This window comes from Vigna umbellata, chromosome 8, assembly GCF_029865625.1.
Source record: "Vigna umbellata cultivar VRB3 chromosome 8, Vumbellata_1.0, whole genome shotgun sequence".
Classification (NCBI taxonomy): Eukaryota; Viridiplantae; Streptophyta; class Magnoliopsida; order Fabales; family Fabaceae; genus Vigna; species Vigna umbellata.
In genome coordinates this window covers 43140509-43162384 of record NC_142172.1, presented here as the reverse complement: position 1 = coordinate 43162384, position 21876 = coordinate 43140509, and the positions used below count along the sequence as shown (strand labels likewise).

Below are 21876 nucleotides of genomic sequence, written 5' to 3'. Positions count from 1 at the left end.
AAAACTAAAAAAACTACGAAATAACAGATATATTTAATTAATTATTTAAATATTATTATAAAAAAATAAATTGATCAAAATTAATTAAATCTGAGACCTTAATAAACATGGAAAAAAGGAGCACATTAAATTTTAACGAACAAAAAATAATATTCAAGACTATTATTTAAATAATTACTTACTTTGTGCAAGTTGAACTCACTTGATGTTACATAATTTATTAACCATCATTGATCAATGTGTCTGATTCATGTCACATTATCAATTAATGGTTATTTTGTCTATAAAATATTAATATATGAAAATATTTTAGTACAGAAAAAATGGTTTAATTAAAAAATAATAAGTTTTTTTTTTCACTCATATAATAATTATCAATTGTTTTTATTTTTATCAATGCTATGTACATGTATCGATATCTTAGACAATAAATCTATGTCATCATCACATAATTAAGTTTCATTGAGTGTGTCCTATGACATTTATTTTTTCATTAATTATTACAATAGCTTTTATTAGTTTTTAAAATAGTTAAGTTAGTTAAGATTGCTGTCAGTGCAATAAGTAACAAGAAAATTGAATAACAGTACTACAACATGCATTAAATGTATACCACAATTTATATAGTATTAAGGATTCTTAAGCAAATAATATAGTTTTAAGTTTTCTTAATTATGTTATTACAATTTTAATTCTTCTGCAATAAAAAATTGACATATATATCATATGCATTATAACTTTTACATAGATAAGCCATTAACTACATTAACAAAGTGAAAAAATTTTGTTACGAGTTGCTATTTTGTATGTCAGAAAATGTCACTGATGATTTTTACTTTGGATAATAATACTTTGATAATATTTTTTTGACAATATTTTAACATTATTTACGTGTCATTGGTTCAAAATTACTTCACAATCAATAATAATAATCATAAACACCATCATGGACCAATCACATAATGACACGTAGATGATGTTAAAATGTTATAAAAAAATATTGTCAAACTATCATTATCCTTTTACTTTTAAGATTTATTAAGCTAAAAAATTGTGTGATTGAACTTTTAGCATTAATTTAAATGTTATAAACCATTAGTTTTAATGGAAAATTCAGAACTTTATTTAAAAAAAACAAGGAGACAACATTCTACATTTATTGTCGTTATATTTAATGTAAAACTTCGTATTTTACCTCAATTATAATTTTCGAGCTACTTATTCTGCATTAATTGTATTCTACGACCAACGTAAAATAACTTTTTATAATTTAATGTTTTGATCGATTAATTATGAATATTAAAATATCCTACTTTATATATTATTGACAAATATATGAAGTAACCAATATAAAATCTTTAAAATTATCCATGCGTGCTCTCATTACAACAATTCACTGTTGCAATAAAACTTGAAACAAAATAAATAACGTGTTACGCCAGCATCAATTTAAAAGTAGAATAATATTTTATGAGAATATTTTATAAAAGTCTTGCCAGTCAAATGAAATTATAACTTTTTCTGGTGAGACATGGTGCAAAACAGTTGTCGAAATCAAAATGATTAACTAGACAATTTGTTTTGTTTTGAAGAATTAAGACGGGAATGGAGTGAAACAACTTAGGCATATGATTTTAGCATTATGTGGTTAATTAAAAATAAAAAAAATGATTTGATTTTGATAAAGTAGAAGATGGTGGTTAGATTAGGAAGACAAAATTGAAAAAAAATGATGTTAGGATTTTAAATTTTGGCCTGGCATGAAGGTGTTTCATCTCTGCAACAGCACTAGAGCATGGGCATGCAACGTGTCGACCCTGGAAAGGGTGGCGGTCCCTTTCACACGACACAGACGAACGGATAATTAAGTTACAAGGTGGAAGAGCCACTGGGGTTCTGAAACGTGGCCATCTAACTGTGACTGGACCCACAACTTAAAAACCTCTATATATCCTACGCCTATCTACGGTCTAATATTATAATCCCTATGACAATAATAATCAAAATTTATCTATAAAGAAGAAAGTCGAAAACTTGATTTGATTGAATTGACTCTGTGTCCGCAAAATGGGAATCCACACGGAGAACGTAGACTCACTACAGGCTCAGTTAATGGGAAGCATGACCTCAAAAATTTCGATGGCTATGATATTCTGTCATCATGAAAATGAAGCTTATGGTAAAATTCTATGGATGCTGATCGACACGTGTATCGCTGTTTTCTTTTCACCGATATTATCTTCACTGGTACTATAATTGCTTGATGTTGCCCTCGCAACAACCACATACCACTCCATTTCGGATTTGGTGCAGTAAAAATATAATAGTTGTCAGATAGAGGCATATATTATAGTACTGTATATGTTGTGCATGTGGCTTTTTTTACATCCCTTATTAATTAATTTAATATATGCAATATATATATATATATATATATAGAGAGAGAGAGAGAGAGAGAGAGAGAGAGAGGTGAAAAAGGTAAGATAGAGAGGTGCAGAGAAAGATCAAGAAGGAAGCATGGGAAGAGGGAAGGTGGTTCTGGAGAGAATACAGAACAAGATCAATCGCCAAGTCACCTTTTCAAAGCGCAGAAACGGTTTGCTCAAGAAAGCCTTCGAGCTATCTGTGCTATGCGATGCTGAAATCGCTCTTATCATCTTCTCCAGTCGTGGCAAGCTTTTTCAGTACAGTAGCACTGAGTAATTTCCCTTTTTCTCTCTCATCTCTCTTTCGTATTAATTAATCCATTTTTCATTCTCGTATTCCATTCCTAGATTTTTCTTTTTCATCATGTGTTGCTACTCACTTGCGTCCATGTTTTTTTTAGTATTCTATATAACTTACGTACTGTATCCCTGAAACCTGTGAAGTTTGCTTGTTTTCTTCTATTAATCGGGGTGCAGATACCCTTGCTAGGGTTTCTAATTCTCCATCACCCCCTTTCCCTTTTTTTATCATTGAAAGAAAAAAGATAGCAAACTCTCATTACATATTCATACGAACACTAATTATATAAATTAAAGAGGTCGGGGTAGAGTAATTTGTTGAAGGGTATTTGTTTTTCGTATGTCCAAGATTCGGTTTCTTTTCTCATCTGTAAACGAATATTAGTTCTTGCAAAATTCTTTGAAATGTTCTTAATCTTTTGTACTGTACAATTAAACATTTGTCGTCTTATAATATTTTTTATTCATTTAAATTCACGATAATTTGAATACTTTTGAAATAGTTAAAAATAATCCCCACTTCTCAATTCTTATGCATGCTGTTGCTGCAGTATTTGTCATCTGATGAATCATGTTTGCCATATCAAGAATAGCAAAGTGATATACTTATTCAGCTGAACAAAACCATCCTTTAATTAGTATTTCAAGAGTAGCATGTAATTGGTCATTTGTAGAAAATACCAACTATAGATGGGATCCCCATGCGTAATTATCATGCAAAAGAATGCATCGGAAGCTATGAATAGTTTTCCCCCTTATTAAAATAAACTTTTTAGTCATATATATCTTGGTAGCTGTGCAGATCTGCTTGTTCCTTTCAATTAACATAAATGTAATTGTTAGGAACCTAGCGTTTCCCTTTCTTTAAGACATATTTTACTCATAAACCCATTATTAGTATTCAAATGCCACTGGTGCCCAGTCTGATTTGTTTGTTTGTTAGTGAATGAATCAGTCATTAACAAGTTCGTTAATTTTTTTTTTCAAAAAAAAATAAAATAAAAGCTAATATCATTAATAGTTGTTGGGGAGCTTCGATATACATACATATCTCAATACTAGTAAGATATTGTTCGTTTTGAGAATTTTTTACGGATTTATTTTTAGTACAACTCCAAAAATTCTCTTATTTTTTATTCGATATTCGATTTAAAACTTTGTTTCTACTCGAAGAATAACTTAAGAAGAATTGTTTGTTTGAGATAGCTGTGTTGGTTTTGATAGGTTGAAGTGTTTCGTTCATAGAGAAGCAGTGAAGCCACTTATTCAGTGGACAAATTTCCCTAACCCTTTTGGATAATAGATACTATATACAGGACACTCATAGGTAGGGTAAAGCCTCTTTTGTTTGGAGATGGAGTAACTACGGTTACAACTCCTATATTTTTTTAACCTTTTTTTTTTCTTAAGGCTTGTTTTGTGACTGGCCCGCTCATAATCATAAAGTAATAATGATTTGTGCATATTATGTTTTTGTTTCATAATCATAAAGTAATAATGATTCTAAAATATGATTGATATTATGGTACAAAATAAATTTGAAATTTAAATTAATTTTATAAATTTAATTTATGAAATAATGTTTGTATTTGTTTATATATTTTAAATTCTTTTTATCTCTAATTAATATGAAACTTTTAACAAAATGTTTATGTAATTAATTATGTTTTATTATTTTTCTGTAAACATAAGACATAAATCGAAAGGAAAGTGATAATAATTATGAAAACTGAAAAACATCTGAAAATGATTTTCTTTATCAAATTGGAAAGCCCTAAACTAATGCATTTGGATATGGGGAATAGAATAATTGAAGTTCATTGGTAAATTCTTTTTAATTTATAGGGCTTAAATTGGGTTACTACGAAGAGTTTGTTAAAAATCACATATCACACCCTCTTCAGAACTTGTATTTCTATCGTGTTATCAATGAATGGTTAAGAGTTGTTCTAAACAGAACAGCTTTTGAAAAGTTAAAGTTAACATACTCATGCATACATAACATATTTTTGAAAGATTTTAAATTTAGACATGCATGTCTATATTTGAAATTCTGACCAGCAGACTGTAATTTATAGTTCTGATTTTGCCAGCTTTCCCTATTTGAAATACTTCTTTTTATTGACTATACATGACATTATAAAGCTATTTATTAGGAAACAACTCTTTAAATAGCGTTTCAACTTTTAATCAAACTTAACATTACTTTACGTTTGTTATAGCTAAAAGTGGGCAGGGAAAATAGGGAGAGAGAGAGAGAGAGAGAGAGAACTTGTTTGAAAAAACGGAAATTAGAAAAACAAAATGAATGAAAAAGGTGGATCTGCGTTTATTGATTGCACAATAAACTTAAAGTATTATATTGGGTATAATATATTACTCTCTTTTATTTCTAAAGTCATGAAGGATCATCTATTTTTTTTTTTATAATAATAACTATAGTAAAAAATAAATAAAAATATCACTTTTATCTCTTCTTTTTTTATGCTGAATCAAATTATTGTGTTTCTATTATCTTTCTTTCTTTTTCTTTTTAAATAATTTTTCTATTCGTTCTAACATTTTTTTTCTTTTCTCCTTTACTGTTTCTTTTTTAGCACCTATATTAACTCAGGAAATTGCTATGTGATTTTACATAATTCTTAAACAATTATTTATAAGAATAAAATCGATGATTCAGTTAAAAATAGCTGAAATATACAAGAGAAATGAGTCCAAGTGCCTGAAGTATTTGAAATATATAAGAGTAATAATGTTATATATATGTTCATTCTTATCAGCATTAACAGAATCATCGAGAAGTATCGTCAATGCTGCTTCGACATGTCTCAGATTGGCGACGAAGCTGAACAGCAATCGGAGCAGGTTTTTTCTCTTCTTGACCCCCTGTAATATTGTCTTCCAAAATAATTAGAAAGTCGTTGAAGCTAATTTCAATGCCAGTTCTCAAGATAGCTATTGATAATGCGCACATGCTCCTTTGATTTACATAAAATGGATAGTATCAACAATAACGTTGCACCTTACAGTGCTTATATCAGGAGCTTTTGGTATTAAGAGTCAAGTATGAATCACTCCAACGAACTCAAAGGTACAAATTCTGATGAACGCACTATTACGGAGAAAAAGAGATCATGTCATGTCAGAGTTCTAGAGGACATGCACTAACTTATTTTGTTTGTTTGTGTTTGAAGGAATCTTCTGGGAGAAGAACTTGAGCCACTCAGCATGAAAGAACTGCATAGCTTAGAGAAACAACTGGATAGAACGCTTGCACAAGCTCGGAAGCACCTAGTATTAATCACAACTTATTCTTAATTGTTTTTTTAACTATGTTTGGTGTTTCCTTCAACTACTTTTTATCAAATGTGGATATAAAAAGAAATTATTACATGATCCATATGATGATAGTAATCTTAATTAGTAAATTCGTGATTAGATATTAGTTCTCTTAAATTGAAAAAAAAAATCATATATGTTATGTAAAAATGGTTCAAGCCTGTAAACGCATTAGTTAATGATTATCTAATTTGGATATAAATAAGTTATACACTAACTTTTTTACTTCATTTACCAATACGTTTTATTGTGTTCAATTTAGTTTGAATTCTTCATTTCTAACCATTAAATTATCGCAAGAAAAAGAATTATCGGTGGCTCCACTTTAAAATCTTACATACCTAGACAATGTTTGGATAAATAATTAGAGGATATTTATAGGAATTTGCAATGCAGATTTTAAAATTTTGTTTTCAAACATGAATACACAAAAATGAAAGAAATAATTTGTTCTATTGAAAATAAAAATACTCAAGTTCTCTCTTTCAATTACAGTCACAGAAGCTGGTGTCAAGAATTGACGAACTACGCGGAAAGGTATTATTTCATCAAATATTGAAGGTTGTTTCCATTGAATTTAGTTTGCTCCATCTGAACCATTCATTGTCTTAGTTTCTCATGTTCCCTTATCACCAATGGTCACTTATTTGTGCTATATATTATAGTATTTTTTGGATGAGTTTCTTTATTACAAGCAAATATACTTAAAAAATAGAAAAAAATATATATAAACTAAAATCATCTTCTACATAATAATTTATTTTTTGTATAGTCGACTTTAACTTATGCATAAAATAATTTATATGTAATCTAGGAATAACTTTCACCAGCAATATTAGATATTTATAATTCCAAAAAAGATTGCATGCATGCTTCCTAAGTGCTTCCACTTATAAAATTGTGGCCAGGGTGACAGAAGAAAATCCAATGCAACGATTATATGAAATTATATTTTCCCTGATGAATCTAAATAAGTCATAAAGAATAAGAAAATAGAAAGAATCATCATGTGAAACAAAATTACTTAGGATGACAATGTGAGACATGCTGTCATATGAAAAAGTGAGATAGATTAAATATTTATGCTAACCTGTTAGATTCAATATGCATTTGTAACTCATATGGGCCAATAATGAGTTTGTATGCATTTGGTTTGCATAACCCACGTTAGACTTAATTTTCTAAAATCTTGCAATTCCGTGTTTTTTCTAAACAAATTATTCATTTGTGTTTTTTTAAGTCGTAGTTTGTTTAGATGGATGCAGTCCATCCAAAAGTAGCTCTATGTATTTCTTTTATTGTTTTTTCAGTGTAGTTTAAAACAATTTCTATTTTTAATAGGTTTGTACTTAAAAATTTTAAATTTTAAATTATGAATATTGCTTAGTTTAATAAACAAACTTATAGAAATTATTTTTTCTTCTAATTTAATTAAACAAAAACAAAATTTTTAATATTCTTATGCGAATCGTGAGCTAGCTGACCCATAAATCCGCCACCTAAACAATATGCGGTCCATGCCAAAAACAATTAACATGCATTTCTTATATTAGACAAATGACTCACTTTTTGTGATCCAAAACAAGACGAACTGACCTGCATTGATATCCTAAAATTACTTTTTATCAGATGTTTGGAAACTCGTATTTAAAGAAAATTAAAGGAAAAAGATATTTAATCATAGATGACGAATACTTGAGAAAACTTTATTAAAATAATGTATGAGAGAAAATTTAAAAGATTTGTGTTCATAACCAAAAAATATAAAACAATTTAATAGAAACTATTTTAAAAATATAAAACAATATCTTGTTTCACGCAAAAAAGAAAATTATAAGAAAATAATGTCCTTTAGTTTTCTTTAAAAAAAAAATTCGGCAGCACATCAATCCTTTGTCACATTTAATTGATTGGTAAAATATAAGAGAACAAAGAAACGAGAGTAAAATGTTAAAAAATATAAATAAGTGCATTTACTTTATTTGTAAAAATAGTCATTAATTTCAATTATCTACATATTGGTACGTAGGTGTGCAACCTGGAGCAGATTAACAGAAATTTGGAGTCCAAGGTTTTCCATTAAATAATTAATCAAGTGAACATATATCAGGGGAATGCTGTATAATTTTATCAGTTATCTGATATGGCTTCTCTTTTTTTATGAAAACTTTATGTTCCAGAACATAGGTAAATGCACTCATTGTGAAGATTATACTGATCAGTTTGAAGCTGGAGCAGCAACGTGAGTACTTAATTTTTCTTTACTCTTACTACTTTTTAAATACGTAAATTATGATGATAGGGAAATTTGGCAAGCATGGATGCCTTTGTTTTATGCAGAGACTTTAATTAGACATAGCAGGAATTCATGAAACCTTAGCAAGATGATCAAAACTAGACTTTGTTTATTATAAGACGTGATCCATGGTAGAATGGAATGTCCTCAGAATTATAAACATCAAGATTTTTGTTGTTGTTGCAGTTCGTTGCGGCTTCAGCAGGAGCAATTTACTTCAAAGGGAAAAGAAGTAGACACGAGGTGTCTTAACGATAATAACGAATGGCAGCTTTGAATAATATGGGCAGTTGGTCGAGTGTGTATATCCATCAAATATATATCTCGGAAATCTGGCAAGTTCAGCCTCCATTGATGACAGTTTCATAATTTAGTGTATGCTTGATTGAAGTGATCATTTTGAAGGAATAATATTTTTATTTTTACTTACCCAAGCTTTAAAAAAAATAAAGGTTTGCAACTTATTTAAGGCCAGTTAAACATGAATTAGTGTTTTGATTTACAATCGCAAGTTCAAGTAGTTTTGTTGGTTCCTTTGCATGCATTGCAGCCTAGTCTACTGTTAATCTTCCAAAAAAAAATTTAATTTCTAATTTAATTTCTATTCTGTTCTCTTTAATTTAATTTACTGAAAAGTTTTAATATAAATGTTTCCTTTTCGAGCAGCTTGGAAATTAATGATTGGCCTTAAAATCCCAACTGGAAATCGCTAACAAAAATTAGGGCTGGCACGGTACAGTGTTATTGTGATCTAAGGATAATCTTGATGGTGAATTAAGATAATCACTTTTTAACTTTACTACCAAATCAATCTTATATTTTCAAGTATTAATATATTTTGTTCTTAATATGAAAAGAAATTATAGTTTTAATATAATTTTTTTAGTCTTTAATAATTATCATATATATTTATTAAAGTAAAAACTAAGTATTCATTTACTAAGACCATCCTTAAATATAATTAATTTTTATCGGTGAAATTTGTAAAATTAATTATAGAAAGATTATTAATTATTTTTTGTATCAATTTAATTTCTAAGACTAATTAAATTAATTTTCCTTTGTATTGTTTTTAAAAAAAATAATAATACCTTTGGTCTTTTAAAAACTAACATTATGGAGATAATAAAATTGTTTCTATTATTGTTTGAGATTCATACAGTGACAATATATTCCCGAGTTTTAGTGGCTTCAACTCCATCGCAGAAGATGGTGCCACAAATTATATATTTATACTTTCTATTGTTGATAATGACGAACATATATAAAGAAATCATTATCTGATCAGTTAGTGTAATCTGATCATATTTGTTTTTGTAGCCATTTTCTGCTATGGTTCCTTTCTGTCTTTTGATTCAAATGGAAGAAGGCATCAACCTAGGTTAGGTAAAAGGTATTAAATTCTAACTTTTATTCTCGGAAAACTACACATATAATATTTGTATATAAAACTATATATAATATTATATATGCTTTAAATTTGTTTATAATATTTCTTAAAATATATTTATTCTCTATTTAATTTAAAATCATATATTTTCATCTAAATAAATTTGTCTTAAATTATAATTCAAAATTCAATCTATATTTATATTTATATCTGTACTATATATAAAGATTATTCTTTCATGTTTGTTTTTCAATTTTATCTTTTAAATAAAAAAAATTAAATTAAAATAGTTATTTTATCAATTTTATCTTTTAATTAACTGTTTTTTTAGATTTATAATTTGACATTTTTTAAAATGTATTCTTTTTAATTATAAAACTTCTTACAAATAAATAAAATTTATTTACAATCAAAATATAAAAACTATTTTTATTTATTTTATAATAATAATAATAATAATAAATAATAATAATAAAATTTGTATTTTTTATTATCGTAAAAAATGAACACAGATAATTACTTTTTTAGTATCCACGTTTTTTCCTTATTTTACCTAGTATATAACAGTTATTTTTTAAATTAAATTAATTGCTTTACTATTTTACATTACATACTTTTAAAATTTAATATTTTCTTGATTTGACTGTTTTTAAATTTAATTATATTTTTAATTTTTTGAAAAAAAAATCTATAAAATAAATAAAATTCACTTACAATAAAAATATAAATTTATTTACGTACATTATTATAATTATAATCATAATAATTATTTTATTATCTTAATAAAAAAATAACACACATATCTCTAGAATTAGATAATTAGAGTTCAACTTCATTATCTACAATTAGTTGACCCCTCTAATTTGCATGAATTATAATACTTCAACCTTTTTAATATTTAAGTGATATTCTTAATATGCGAGATAAATGATATAACCTTTATTCATGCTCAAACCATGATCCACCACTTGAATGATATAAAACTCATTGCAACTCTTCGATCTTGAACAATGATCTTCCTATAGACTATAAGTTTGCATTTGTTAAATTTAGTAGATAGAATATAATTGTTTTTTATTAAAGAAAAAAAAGTAGAAATAATTTAAAAAATAATAATTTTAAAAAAATAATAATTTTGAAAGGATGAAAATAAAAATGTTTTCTGTTTTATAATCTTTAAAGTATAAGTACTATTCATTATGCATTTAAAATCAGTAGTTAGAGTACAATTGCTTTTACTTCAGCAAATTTTTTGTTTTAGTTATTTCTGATAGATCATTATTAAATGAAACATTTAGTTTTAAATGAAAAACTATGGTTGATAATGAGCATGTGATTATTTGTATTTAATAGCACAATGATCTAAAAAATATTAAAATATAGAAAATTAAAAAGCCAACCTTTTAGAAACACTAGTTGAAATAGTCTATAAATGCTATCAACATATTAAAATTATTCTTTAACAAGTTTTGTAACTAATAAAAAAATAACTTACTAAAGATAACTATAACAATAATATTTTGTTTTTAAATTTAGTGTAATTGTTATAAGTGATCATACCATTTTAAAGAACTTTTAAGTTTGATCATTCGTATATAATTATAACTAAATAGTTATTTATCTCATTTTCATATAATTTAACTTGATTAAAAAGTTTAAAAAATATTTAAATATATTTCTTCGATTGGTAAATTGATGTATAAATAATACACATATTAATTACATAATTTTGTTAAAATTTCATTTATATTTAAAATAATGAAATAAAAAAAGTTGGTTACTAGGTGATAAAAAATTATAATGCGACATAGTAATGATGTTAGAAGATTTATAAATGCTCCACTGTGTCTAAAAGAGATCTACTTACATGGCTATTAATTAAAAAGTTAGCGAAACTTCTAAAGTTACAAGTTAAAATTATTATATAAAAAGTAAAACCAGTAAAATTTTACCATTGTTACATAAAAGAATATTTGAAAAAGTATGTTGTTATTTTGTTTGGTTTATCACATAATGAGTAAAATATGTTTTAAAAAAGTACATTAATTTAAAATACATATTGTGAGTATTTTTTTTATTCCCTAATTACCAAAATCTTATCAGCGGCATAAGGTAACTTTTATTAAAAAATAATATAAATAATTACTTTTGAAACTATCCTCCTTAAGATATAAATTTTATTTTTTCACATATAATTGTTTTTTTGTAGTTAACTAATTAACTTTCATTCATAAATAATAATAAAAGTAGTTTAATGTTTTTCCCTAATGTTTTTATTTAATTTTTTTATCATATTAATATAATTTATTTATATATTATAAAGTATAAATTTTATCATGATTCACATGCTTGCATTTTTTTATTTTATTTTTTTATAATGTTTTTGTATGACATATTGATAAACTTTTAAATATCAACATAATTAAAAATGTCATAGTTGATAATGATTTACCTCAAATGATTTTATATATTACTTTAATTTTAAGTTATTATATATATATATATATATATATATATATATATATATATATATATATATATATATATATATATATATATATATATATATATATATATGTGTGTGTGTGTGTGTGTGTGTGTGTGTGTGTGTGTGTTTTTGTAAAATTAATGATATTGTAAATGAGGAGATTTGATTTCTATTTTTTTTATATATACATTTATTTTTATATAAATTAGTGAGAATCTAATATCTAATATAATACGAGTATACTTTAATCTTTTATATATAATTAATTAATTAATTGATTGATTTTCATCTATTCCTGTCCCTTCCAAATATTCTTCTGAATTGTTTTGGCAAACTTTACGCAGAGAATGTTAGGCCTTAATTGAGTGATTGAGATTTGCATAACCGTAGTTTATTGACTTAACCTAACTAACTATTATATATATATATATATATATATATATATATATATATATATATATATATATTAAATAGTGTACTGTAGGATACTTAATTCCCCACAGGTCAATCAACAGCCCGACAACAGTCGATCACCAATAGCCCGACAACAGTCGATCACTGTACTATGGGACACCTATTCCCGCAAAGGTCGACCAATAGCCCGACGACAGTCGATCACAGAGCAAGGTCGACCGCTTGGTCCTCGACAACCAACATCGCGACAATTAACAATCACACGACACACGACATGTCGCCTAGCCATGTCGACACACAGTATGTCCGACATACAGGACGCAATGTCATAGAGGGCAGCTACAAATAAGCAGTTACACATGTTACACATAATTAGCTAACCAACACCATGAATCACGGAGGTAGTTGACTCGGTATCAATACACAATCTGGCAGTTACAACTCCTAGGCAGTCAGTTTCGATAACTGACCGGATTGCCAGGTAACGGTTTATTATTACTGTTTTAAATACACAGAGCATCTAGGAAAAAAGGTACGTTTTTCCCCTAAGAAGAGAGATATTCTTATTTTCAGATAGATATTCTCATTTTTCAGACAACACCCTTGTTGACTTGAGCGTCGGAGTACTTTTGCAGGTACCCAGCCCACCTTGTTCAAAGGAGACAGAAAAAAGGTAACACAGTGAAAGCAGCACAGAGAAGCAGCGCAGAGCAAGTTTGTTAGGTTCGTATCTCGTTCTCCACATCCCTACAGAAACATTTTGGCGCCCACCGTGGGGCCGAGATTACTATCCCAACAACGACCACCGGAGCTATGGAAAATTCAGATACGCACGATTTGATCAGGCAACTGCAAGCGCAAGTTGAGGCACAGGCACAAACCATGCAGGAGATTCAGCGCAAGCATGCAGAGGAAATGGCGGCATTGAGGGCGCAGATCCCAACACCAGAGTTATCTGCTTCAAACAGGCAGGAGGATAACGAAGCGAGCCATCATGGGGACCCTCCGAACGTGTTGTTGGAGGAAGGAGGGGGCCTACTCCTGCGCGCCTCACCAACCTGCTTCCATTCACGGAAGCCATCATGCAAGCGAATATGCCGGACAAGCCTCCCCCAACTCTGGAACGCTATAATGGATCTGAAGATCCTGATGACCATCTACGCAATTTTATCGATACCATGGCATTCTACACAGACAGCGATCCGGTTATATGCAGAGCTTTCTCTTTATCCCTTAAGGGTGAAGCTTTGGAATGGTTCCATAAACTTCCCCGCAATTCCGTAGATTGCTTCGCAACCATAGAATCCTTATTCCGAAAACAGTACGCAGCCAATCAAAAGCCGGCAATGACTGCTACGGAGCTCGTCCATACCAGGCAGGAGAAGGATGAGACTTTGAAAGCTTTTATGCAGCGATATATAGAAACGGCCAGGCGAGTGCCGGATATTACTCCCACTTTCATCATCAGCAATCTATCATCCTGCTTAAGGCCGGGGGAGTTCTCGGAACAGTTATATGCTGATCCCCCATCATCCATGGAAGAATTGCAATCCACTGTGGCCAAATTCATTCGCATTGAAGACCACCGTAATGCCAATGCCAGAAAGAAGCACCACCAAGATATCCCCAACCAGGAAACTAAAAAAACGAAGCGACCCCCCAACGACTACAGACCGGACCGAGCACCTCGGAAGGAGTCGGGGTGGATATCTAAATATGATCACTACACGACCCTCAACGCCCCCAGGGCGAGGGTACTGGAAGAGGCCTTACACACCGAACTTCTCACAGCGCGGCGAAAGACCACCCCAAAGAACGCCGATAGGAGCAAATCTTGTCGGTTCCACATGAACCAGGGTCACGACACGGAAGAGTGCAATACGGTAAAAGACGAGTTAGAACGGCTCGTCCGTGCGGGTTATCTCCAGAGTTACATCAAGGAGAGAGTTACCGCAAGAGCAACAACTCCTCGTCGAAGGGATCCTCCCAGGCGAAGTCCCCGGCGATCTCCCCCTAGAGATGATCGACACCGCAGGCGATCACGCAGTCCGCCTCGACGCATAGAGAGGGAACGCTCAGTCCGGGGCCGCATCGACACTATATCTGGTGGTTTCGCTGGAGGAGGCGTGTCGTCTTCAGCGAGGAAACGACATTTGAGACAGCTGAAATCGGTCCATATGGTCGAACGACAGGCTCGGTCGATCCCGGACATCACGTTCACGAATGCTGACTTCCACGCTCCAGACCCTGATCATGATGATCCTATGGTCATCACGGCTAACATAGCTCGGTATGATGTCAGCAAGGTCCTCGTTGATCAAGGAAGCTCGGTCAACATTTTATATTGGTCCACTTTTCAGAAAATGGACCTATCCGAGGATCTCATCGCCCCATTTAATGAGCAGATTGTCGGATTCTCAGGAGAGCGAGTAGACACCAGGGGATACCTTGATTTGCGAACTCGACTCGGAACCAGTCGGGAGGCACCTGAACTTCGAGTTCGATTCTTGCTGGTCGAGGCGAACGCATCATACAACGCCTTGCTAGGGCGTCCCTGTCTGAACGCATTTGGAGCAATTGTGTCTACTCCCCACCTCGCCATGAAGTTCCCAACAAATCATGGTACTATTTGTACGGTGAGGGCCGACCAGCGAACGGCCCGACAGTGTTATGTGGCGGGGTTAAAGGTCACCCCTTTTATTCCAACAAAGAGAACAAAAGTAGTCGACGCAGCAGTAGTCGACCTAGACCCCCGAACCAATGTGGACGAGCGCCTTCATCCGCAAGGCGAAGTCAAGCTCCTATCCCTGACGAGTGACACGTCTAAAACCACCAGCATCGGCAAGGATCTCACCTCAAACGAGGAGCAGGCCCTAAGTCAGATACTGCGAAACAATGCAGACTTATTTGCATGGACAGCCGCCGACATGCCAGGAATTCACCCAGGAGTTATGTCCCACAAATTGTCCATCTTCAGGGAGGCGCGACCAGTCGCCCAGAAGAAGCGTAGGTTCGGAGAAGAAAAGCGTCAAGCCATTCAAGTTGAGATCGACAAGCTGATAAATGCCCGATTCATCAGGGAATTAACATATACCACATGGCTGTCGAATGTGGTTATGGTCAAGAAGTCAAACGGTCAGTGGCGGATGTGTGTCGATTTCACTGATCTCAACAAGGCATGCCCCAAAGACTCATACCCCTTGCCCAGCATCGACCGCCTTGTAGATGGAGCTTCTGGTCATGTCATTTTCAGTTTTCTGGACGCTTACTCGGGGTACAACCAGATCCCAATGTACCACCCCGATCAAAGCAAGACAGCCTTTATCACTGAACGCGCCAATTACTGCTACGAAGTAATGCCGTTTGGATTAAAAAATGCCGGAGCCACTTATCAACGCCTCATGGATAAGGTCTTCCATCATCAGATAGGGCGTTGCATGGATGTGTATGTGGACGACATGGTAATTCGCAGCAATTCTATAGACCAGCACCTGCAAGATTTGAAGGAGGTCTTCGGGCAACTCAGACGATACAGCATGCGCCTCAACCCTTCCAAATGTACTTTCGGCGTCCCAGCCGGAAAATTCTTAGGATTCTTGCTCACACGTCGAGGCATTGAAGCCAACCCCGACAAATGCAGGGCGGTACTCGACATGACGGCTCCGAAGACCCTAAGAGAGGTACAGCGTCTTGTGGGTCGCCTAACCGCCCTGTCACGGTTTATTCCAAAGCTGGCCGAACACATCAAACCCATCCTGAAGAATTTGAAGAAGGGTTCCACTCAACATTGGGACGAGGATTGTGAGACTGCATTCAACACTGTCAAGCGCATCCTCACTAGTCCTCCAATTATGGCTCGACCAGACGAGGGATTCGACTTACAGCTATATATCTCAGCTTCCCAGCATGCTGTCAGTGCTGCCCTGATACAAGAAGCACCCTCCTTCAAGTTGATCTACTTCATCAGCCGTACACTGCAGGGGGCGGAGGAACGATATTCTCGAATCGAGAAGCTCGCCTTGGCCCTTCTCAACGCCTCTCGACGACTTCGCCCGTACCTCCAGAGCCATCAGGTGGTAGTCCGTACGGATCATCCCATAGCCAAGATCCTCCGCAAGCCAGATTTGGCAGGGAGAATGGTTGCCTGGTCCGTGGAACTATCCGAATTCGGACTCCGTTACGAGCCACGCGGATCCATCAAGGGTCAGCATCTGGCAGATTTCGCAGCTGACCTCACATCTGCACCGGCCGACTCCCCTACCACATGGCTACTCAGTGTCGATGGTTCCTCCGACAAGAGGGGAGGTGGAGCCGGGATCGTTCTAGAAGGCCCCGACGGTGTGGTCGTAGAGCAAGCCATCATATTTAAATTCCCTGCCAGCAACAACCAAGCCGAATACGAAGCCTTGGTTGCAGGCTTATCTTTAGCCCGAGAATTCTCAGTCGATCATTTAGAGTGTCGGATGGACTCAAAGTTAGTAGTCAGCCACGTCAACGGCACCTATCAAGTCAAGGATAACCAACTGCTGCGATACTTCCACAAGGTTCAAACCTTACTACAGGGCTTCGTCACAGTTAATATCATCCATGTACCCAGGGAACAAAACGCAAGGGCTGATCTATTGTCTAAGTTAACTCATTCTAAGGAGCGAGCACAGCTATCATCTGTTATTAGAATGACCCTCGACCATCCTGGGGTGGAAACTTTAGCCACCGATGTGTCGGCACCCGTAACCGACTGGCGACAGAAAGTCAAAGATCTTATGGAGCAGCAGGACAAAGGAGGTAGCATTACGGCAGCCGACTCCAAGAGAATCGCGCGTTTTGTATGTATAGGCGACGACCTATACCGTCGTGGTTTTAGCTATCCTCTATTGAAGTGTATATCCGCGGAAGAGGCAGACTATGTGATACGTGAACTACACACCGGGATATGTGGATTTCACTCTGGCAAGCGGACCTTGAGAGGCCGTGTTCTCCGTGCTGGATATTACTGGCCCACTCTCGACCACGACTGTGAGACATTCGTCAAGAAATGCATCTCCTGTCAAGCACATGGCCACGATATCCGTGCACCTCCTGAAGACTTGCACAATATTGTCTCTCCTTGGCCATTCGCCCAGTGGGGTCTCGACATAGTGGGACCACTGCCAGTCGCCAAAGCACAAAACAAATTTCTCCTCGTGGCGGTCGACTACTTCACAAAATGGATCGAGGCGGAGCCATTATCCATCATCAGTGCACAACGAGTGCAGAAATTCATTTGGCGCCTGATCTGTCGGTTCGGTCTCCCTAAAAAGATCATTACCGACAACGGTCGCCAATTTATTGAACGCAAGTTAGAGGATTTTCTCAGCAGTTTGGGCATTAAACATGTCACGTCATCAGTCGAACACCCTCAAACAAACGGCCAAGCCGAGGCCGCGAATAAAGCCATCCTGACAGAATTAAAGAAGCGACTCGGCGAAGCCAAGAGTTTATGGGTGGAGGAGCTGCCAGAGGTCCTGTGGGCATACAGATGCACACCCCACGGATCTACAGGTGACACGCCATTCAACTTAACATACGGCACCGATGCCATGCTCCCGGTCGAGATAGGCGAACCCTCATTAAGACGACAAATCACTGATATGTCACTTAATGAAGAGCAATTACGGACAAACCTCGACGTACTTCCTGAACGTCGAGAGGTTGCCACCATCCGCGCAGAGGCCCAGAAACGCATACTATCTCGACGATACAACACAAAAGTCAAGCCCAGAGCCTTCAAAAGCGGCGATCTGGTATGGCGAAAGCGGGGAGAGGCTCGGAAAAATCGAGCCCATGGCAAGCTTGCAGCTAACTGGGAAGGACCCTTTCGGGTCACAGAAGACATGTCGAACGGTGCATATCGCCTCCAACAGCTTGATGGACACCCAGTTCCCAATACCTGGAACGCCACTCATCTTAAATATTATTTTAGCTAATATCCGTTTATTGTTCATTTCTTTTCACAACTCTATCAAGTTCAGTTATCAAATAAAGATTACATTCCATCATGCTTATTGTCTTAATTCATTTATCAATGTTATGATGTCGAGTCCCAAGGCTGTCGTACAGGACACTTCCACCTACAAAGGATTTAAGAGCACTCCCATTAATCGATGTTCGCCCTTGAACATCCAACACACGTGGAATACACTTCCATTACTCGATGTTCGCCCTTAAACATTCAACACATGTGGAATACACTCCCATTAATCGATGTTCGCCCTTGAACATCCAACACATGTGGAATACACTCCCATTACTCGATGTTCGCCCTTGAACATTCAACACATGTGGAATACACTCCCATTAATCGATGTTCGCCCTTGAACATCCCACACACGTGGAATACACTCCCATTAGTCGATGTTCATCCTTGAACATCCAATATCTGGTAGAGGTTCACCCTCGAACACCCAGTATTTTCTTCACTCAACCATCGTTCTCAACTGTCACACGACATGCTATCAACACACTCGACACTCACACTTAGCCATCACTACAGCAAATACATTGCAGAATCAGCTAAGTTAAAAAGCAAACCGCAAAGTCACCAAACGTACAAGTCGAGCATTCATAAAATTATCAAAGTTTAGCATTCATAGTCGTCAACCAAATATTCAAGTATGTATCTACAGACCTTTCCTACATCCTAATCTATTACAATCTTAGACGAGTCGCCTTCAGCAGCATCAGCATTCTCCTTGGCGGGCTCGTCTACTTCCATCGCTCCTTCGGGCTCGTTGTTGACGGCCACCTCTTCATCCTCTTCCCCCTCCAGGACAGCATCCTCTGGTATTTCTTTCAAAGGCTTCAGGTGGCCTTCATGCACGTCCTTACGGACGTCAAATTCAACTCCTTTGGTGGATACTTGAAGCAAGTGCCTGACTTGCCTCAAGGCTTTCCTGAAGCCCTTCTTATGTTCATCCATAACCGCATCTTTCAGCTCCTCAATCAACTCCTTATGATCAAAGACTTCTACCTTCAGCGCGTTCCTCTCTCGGGCCACTATCAGCATGGAATTCTTTGCTTGATCCAGGTCCCGCGCCATCTGCTCGCGTTCTTGTTGGAAGGCCACATCAGCTTCCTTCAAACGTACCTCGCCCTCCTTCAAACGTTCTTCCATACGCTTCTGCCTGGCCTCACAGCCAGCATGGACCTCGCCTAGCTCTTTCAGTTGGGCACGCACCTTTTCTAACTCAGACCGCATCTGACCCCTATCCGAAGCATACGCCAGATGCCAAGCCAGCGCTTGGGCTCGTGTATTCATCTCCAGCAAGCTGTCAGCAATTTGTTGCTCGCTCATGTTCTCGATCACCTTCTTCTCTGAAGCGTCCAGGTTGAGGTCCACTCTATGACCCGGCATGAAGGCGCGATCCCATATACCCAGCGGAAGGGGACGTTCACTATCTTCAACCACCTCCTTACTTTTCTTTGACGCCTCGCGATTAGGGTCGACTGTTTTGGCTTTCCTTTTGCGCACAAGGGGCACCTCAGCTTGTGTTGTCTCCCCAACCGACGCCACTGCGACTGGAGGTGGACCAGATGGTGGTACCTGGGAGCGTTGTTGCTCAACAAACGACCCTGGCCGATTACCTTCATCCCTCTCGCTATCAATGCTCTGAAACCAACTGATACCCCTACCTTTCCTTCCCATTATCTCTGCAAACACAAACATCCACCCACAATGGTCAGCAACAACATAATAATTTACAAAAGTAGTGGGTAAAGACACATACCAAACACCCTCGCCCCCGCGTCATCGAACTCGAGGCAATCTATAATCTGACGTGAAGAGAAGGGGCGGGGCAACGAGGTCAACACACTCAAAGCCTCCAACTCTTCAATCGTCATCTTATCCTCCGGCCACGAGGTAAATTTCAGAGGCTCCTGTGTCCAATATAAGGGAAATCTGGGATTCCCCTCACCATCAAAAAAGAACCGTCGACCAGCATCGGTGATCGACACCTTAAAAAATTTTTCCTTAAAACCCCTATACGATTGCAGGTAAAGCTCTAAAATTGCGTTACCTGGTTCTGAAATCAGTGATACCCACCCCTTCGTCGCAAGCGGGCGACATCTAAAGAAGTACAAAAACAAGCCTACAGTAGGCCTAATTCCTAACACCCCACACAACACTCCGAAGGCCTGTACATATCCCCAACTATTGGGATGCAGTTGGCTAGGTGCAACATTCAAGGTTCGCAAAACATCTATTTGGAAAGTGGTGAACGGCAATCTTACATACAAATCGTAGAATAACGCAGCATAACAGTAAAAAAATTCATCAGCAGCATTCTCCCTCCCATGACAAACCCTCTCATCCTCCCGACACGCTACCAATTTCACACAAGTCTGATATCCTAGGGTCCTCAACACACAACTATCCTCAATCCAATCCATAAGGATGGCCCTACTCCCAAATTGACTCCTCAGTTCCTTTACCTCACGCGCCGCCCAGGCGTATTCATCTCCGCTAATCAGAGATATCAGGCGTCCCCCTGGACCCTCACCACATACGTTTCCATATACGAAGGCTCTCTCCCCATACGGTACTGTAGTAATTGCGGCACATTCCACCGTAGATGACGGCCCCGGCGTTTCACCCCCAGTATCCCGCCCCCTCCCTTCCATGATCAATAGTAAGTACACTAAGACGAAAGAGATTCTAGGGTTACCTGGTTGTTTCTCGTAGTAGCGAAGGCAACGAAATTGACGAAGAAACAATCTCGTTCGCAGTATACACTCTCAGTATTTGCTCTTCTGCCAAAGTGAATAAACCTCTTTTGAGTCGTGTTGAAGAAGCCAAACCGTTTCATTATCAGATACCGTAGGATTATTTTTAATCTAACGGCTCCTAGTTGGCGTCCCCTCCTTTCCCTAAAGGAGCGGGAAAACCCTAAATTTCGTAACGCCGCGCACAGCTGTCATCCACGTCTCCTCGTTTCCTCCACATCACCTACATTCTTCCGACAATACTCAAAAGCCCTTCGTAACTCGGTCCCCCATTTACTCGGACTTGGGGGGCATGTACTGTAGGATACTTAATTCCCCACAGGTCAATCAACAGCCCGACAACAGTCGATCACCAATAGCCCGACAACAGTCGATCACTGTACTATGGGACACCTATTCCCCCAAAGGTCGACCAATAGCCCGACGACAGTCGATCACAGAGCAAGGTCGACCGCTTGGT

The 21876-nt window shown here is 35.8% G+C and overlaps 2 protein-coding genes across 4 annotated transcripts; one reads left to right on the top strand and one right to left on the bottom strand.

Moving 5' to 3' along the window:
- The first annotated feature begins 2398 nt into the window (after positions 1-2398).
- LOC124847157 (agamous-like MADS-box protein MADS3) lies at positions 2399-8835 on the top strand. Of its 3 annotated transcripts, none has more exons than XM_047324572.2 (8): positions 2399-2699; positions 5507-5591; positions 5768-5817; positions 5921-6020; positions 6561-6602; positions 8095-8136; positions 8246-8307; positions 8548-8835. In XM_047324572.2, the coding sequence occupies exons 1-8, from the start codon at positions 2518-2520 to the stop codon at positions 8636-8638; spliced, it is 654 nt and encodes a 217-aa protein (XP_047180528.1). In that variant the 5' UTR covers positions 2399-2517; the 3' UTR covers positions 8639-8835. The 3 variants fall into 3 exon arrangements, with proteins under 3 accessions (XP_047180528.1, XP_047180529.1, XP_047180527.1); XM_047324571.2 differs by having other exon boundaries at positions 2420-2699; positions 5756-5817; XM_047324573.2 differs by lacking the exon at positions 8095-8136 and having other exon boundaries at positions 2411-2699; positions 5756-5817.
- Positions 8836-19332: 10497 nt separating this feature from the next.
- On the bottom strand, positions 19333-21314 carry LOC148194775 (uncharacterized). The gene is made up of 2 exons (XM_088096382.1): positions 20420-21314; positions 19333-20342 (listed from the first exon to the last, which is right to left on the bottom strand). The coding sequence occupies exons 1-2, from the start codon at positions 21312-21314 to the stop codon at positions 19333-19335; spliced, it is 1905 nt and encodes a 634-aa protein (XP_087952508.1).
- Positions 21315-21876: the final 562 nt, after the last annotated feature.

Bases quoted from the DNA above. Each gene is read 5' to 3' on its own strand.
- LOC124847157 (XM_047324571.2), top strand. From the start codon at position 2,518: ATGGGAAGAGGGAAGGTGGTTCTGGAGAGAATACAGAACAAGATCAAT. The intron at 2,700-5,506 runs GTAATTTCCCTT...CATTCTTATCAG, and splicing joins TTTCAGTACAGTAGCACTGA to CATTAACAGAATCATCGAGA. The intron at 6,603-8,094 runs GTATTATTTCAT...ATTGGTACGTAG, and splicing joins TTGACGAACTACGCGGAAAG to GTGTGCAACCTGGAGCAGAT.
- LOC148194775 (XM_088096382.1), bottom strand. From the start codon at position 21,314: ATGGAAGGGAGGGGGCGGGATACTGGGGGTGAAACGCCGGGGCCGTCA. The intron at 20,343-20,419 runs GTATGTGTCTTT...TTGTGTTTGCAG, and splicing joins CGCGGGGGCGAGGGTGTTTG to AGATAATGGGAAGGAAAGGT.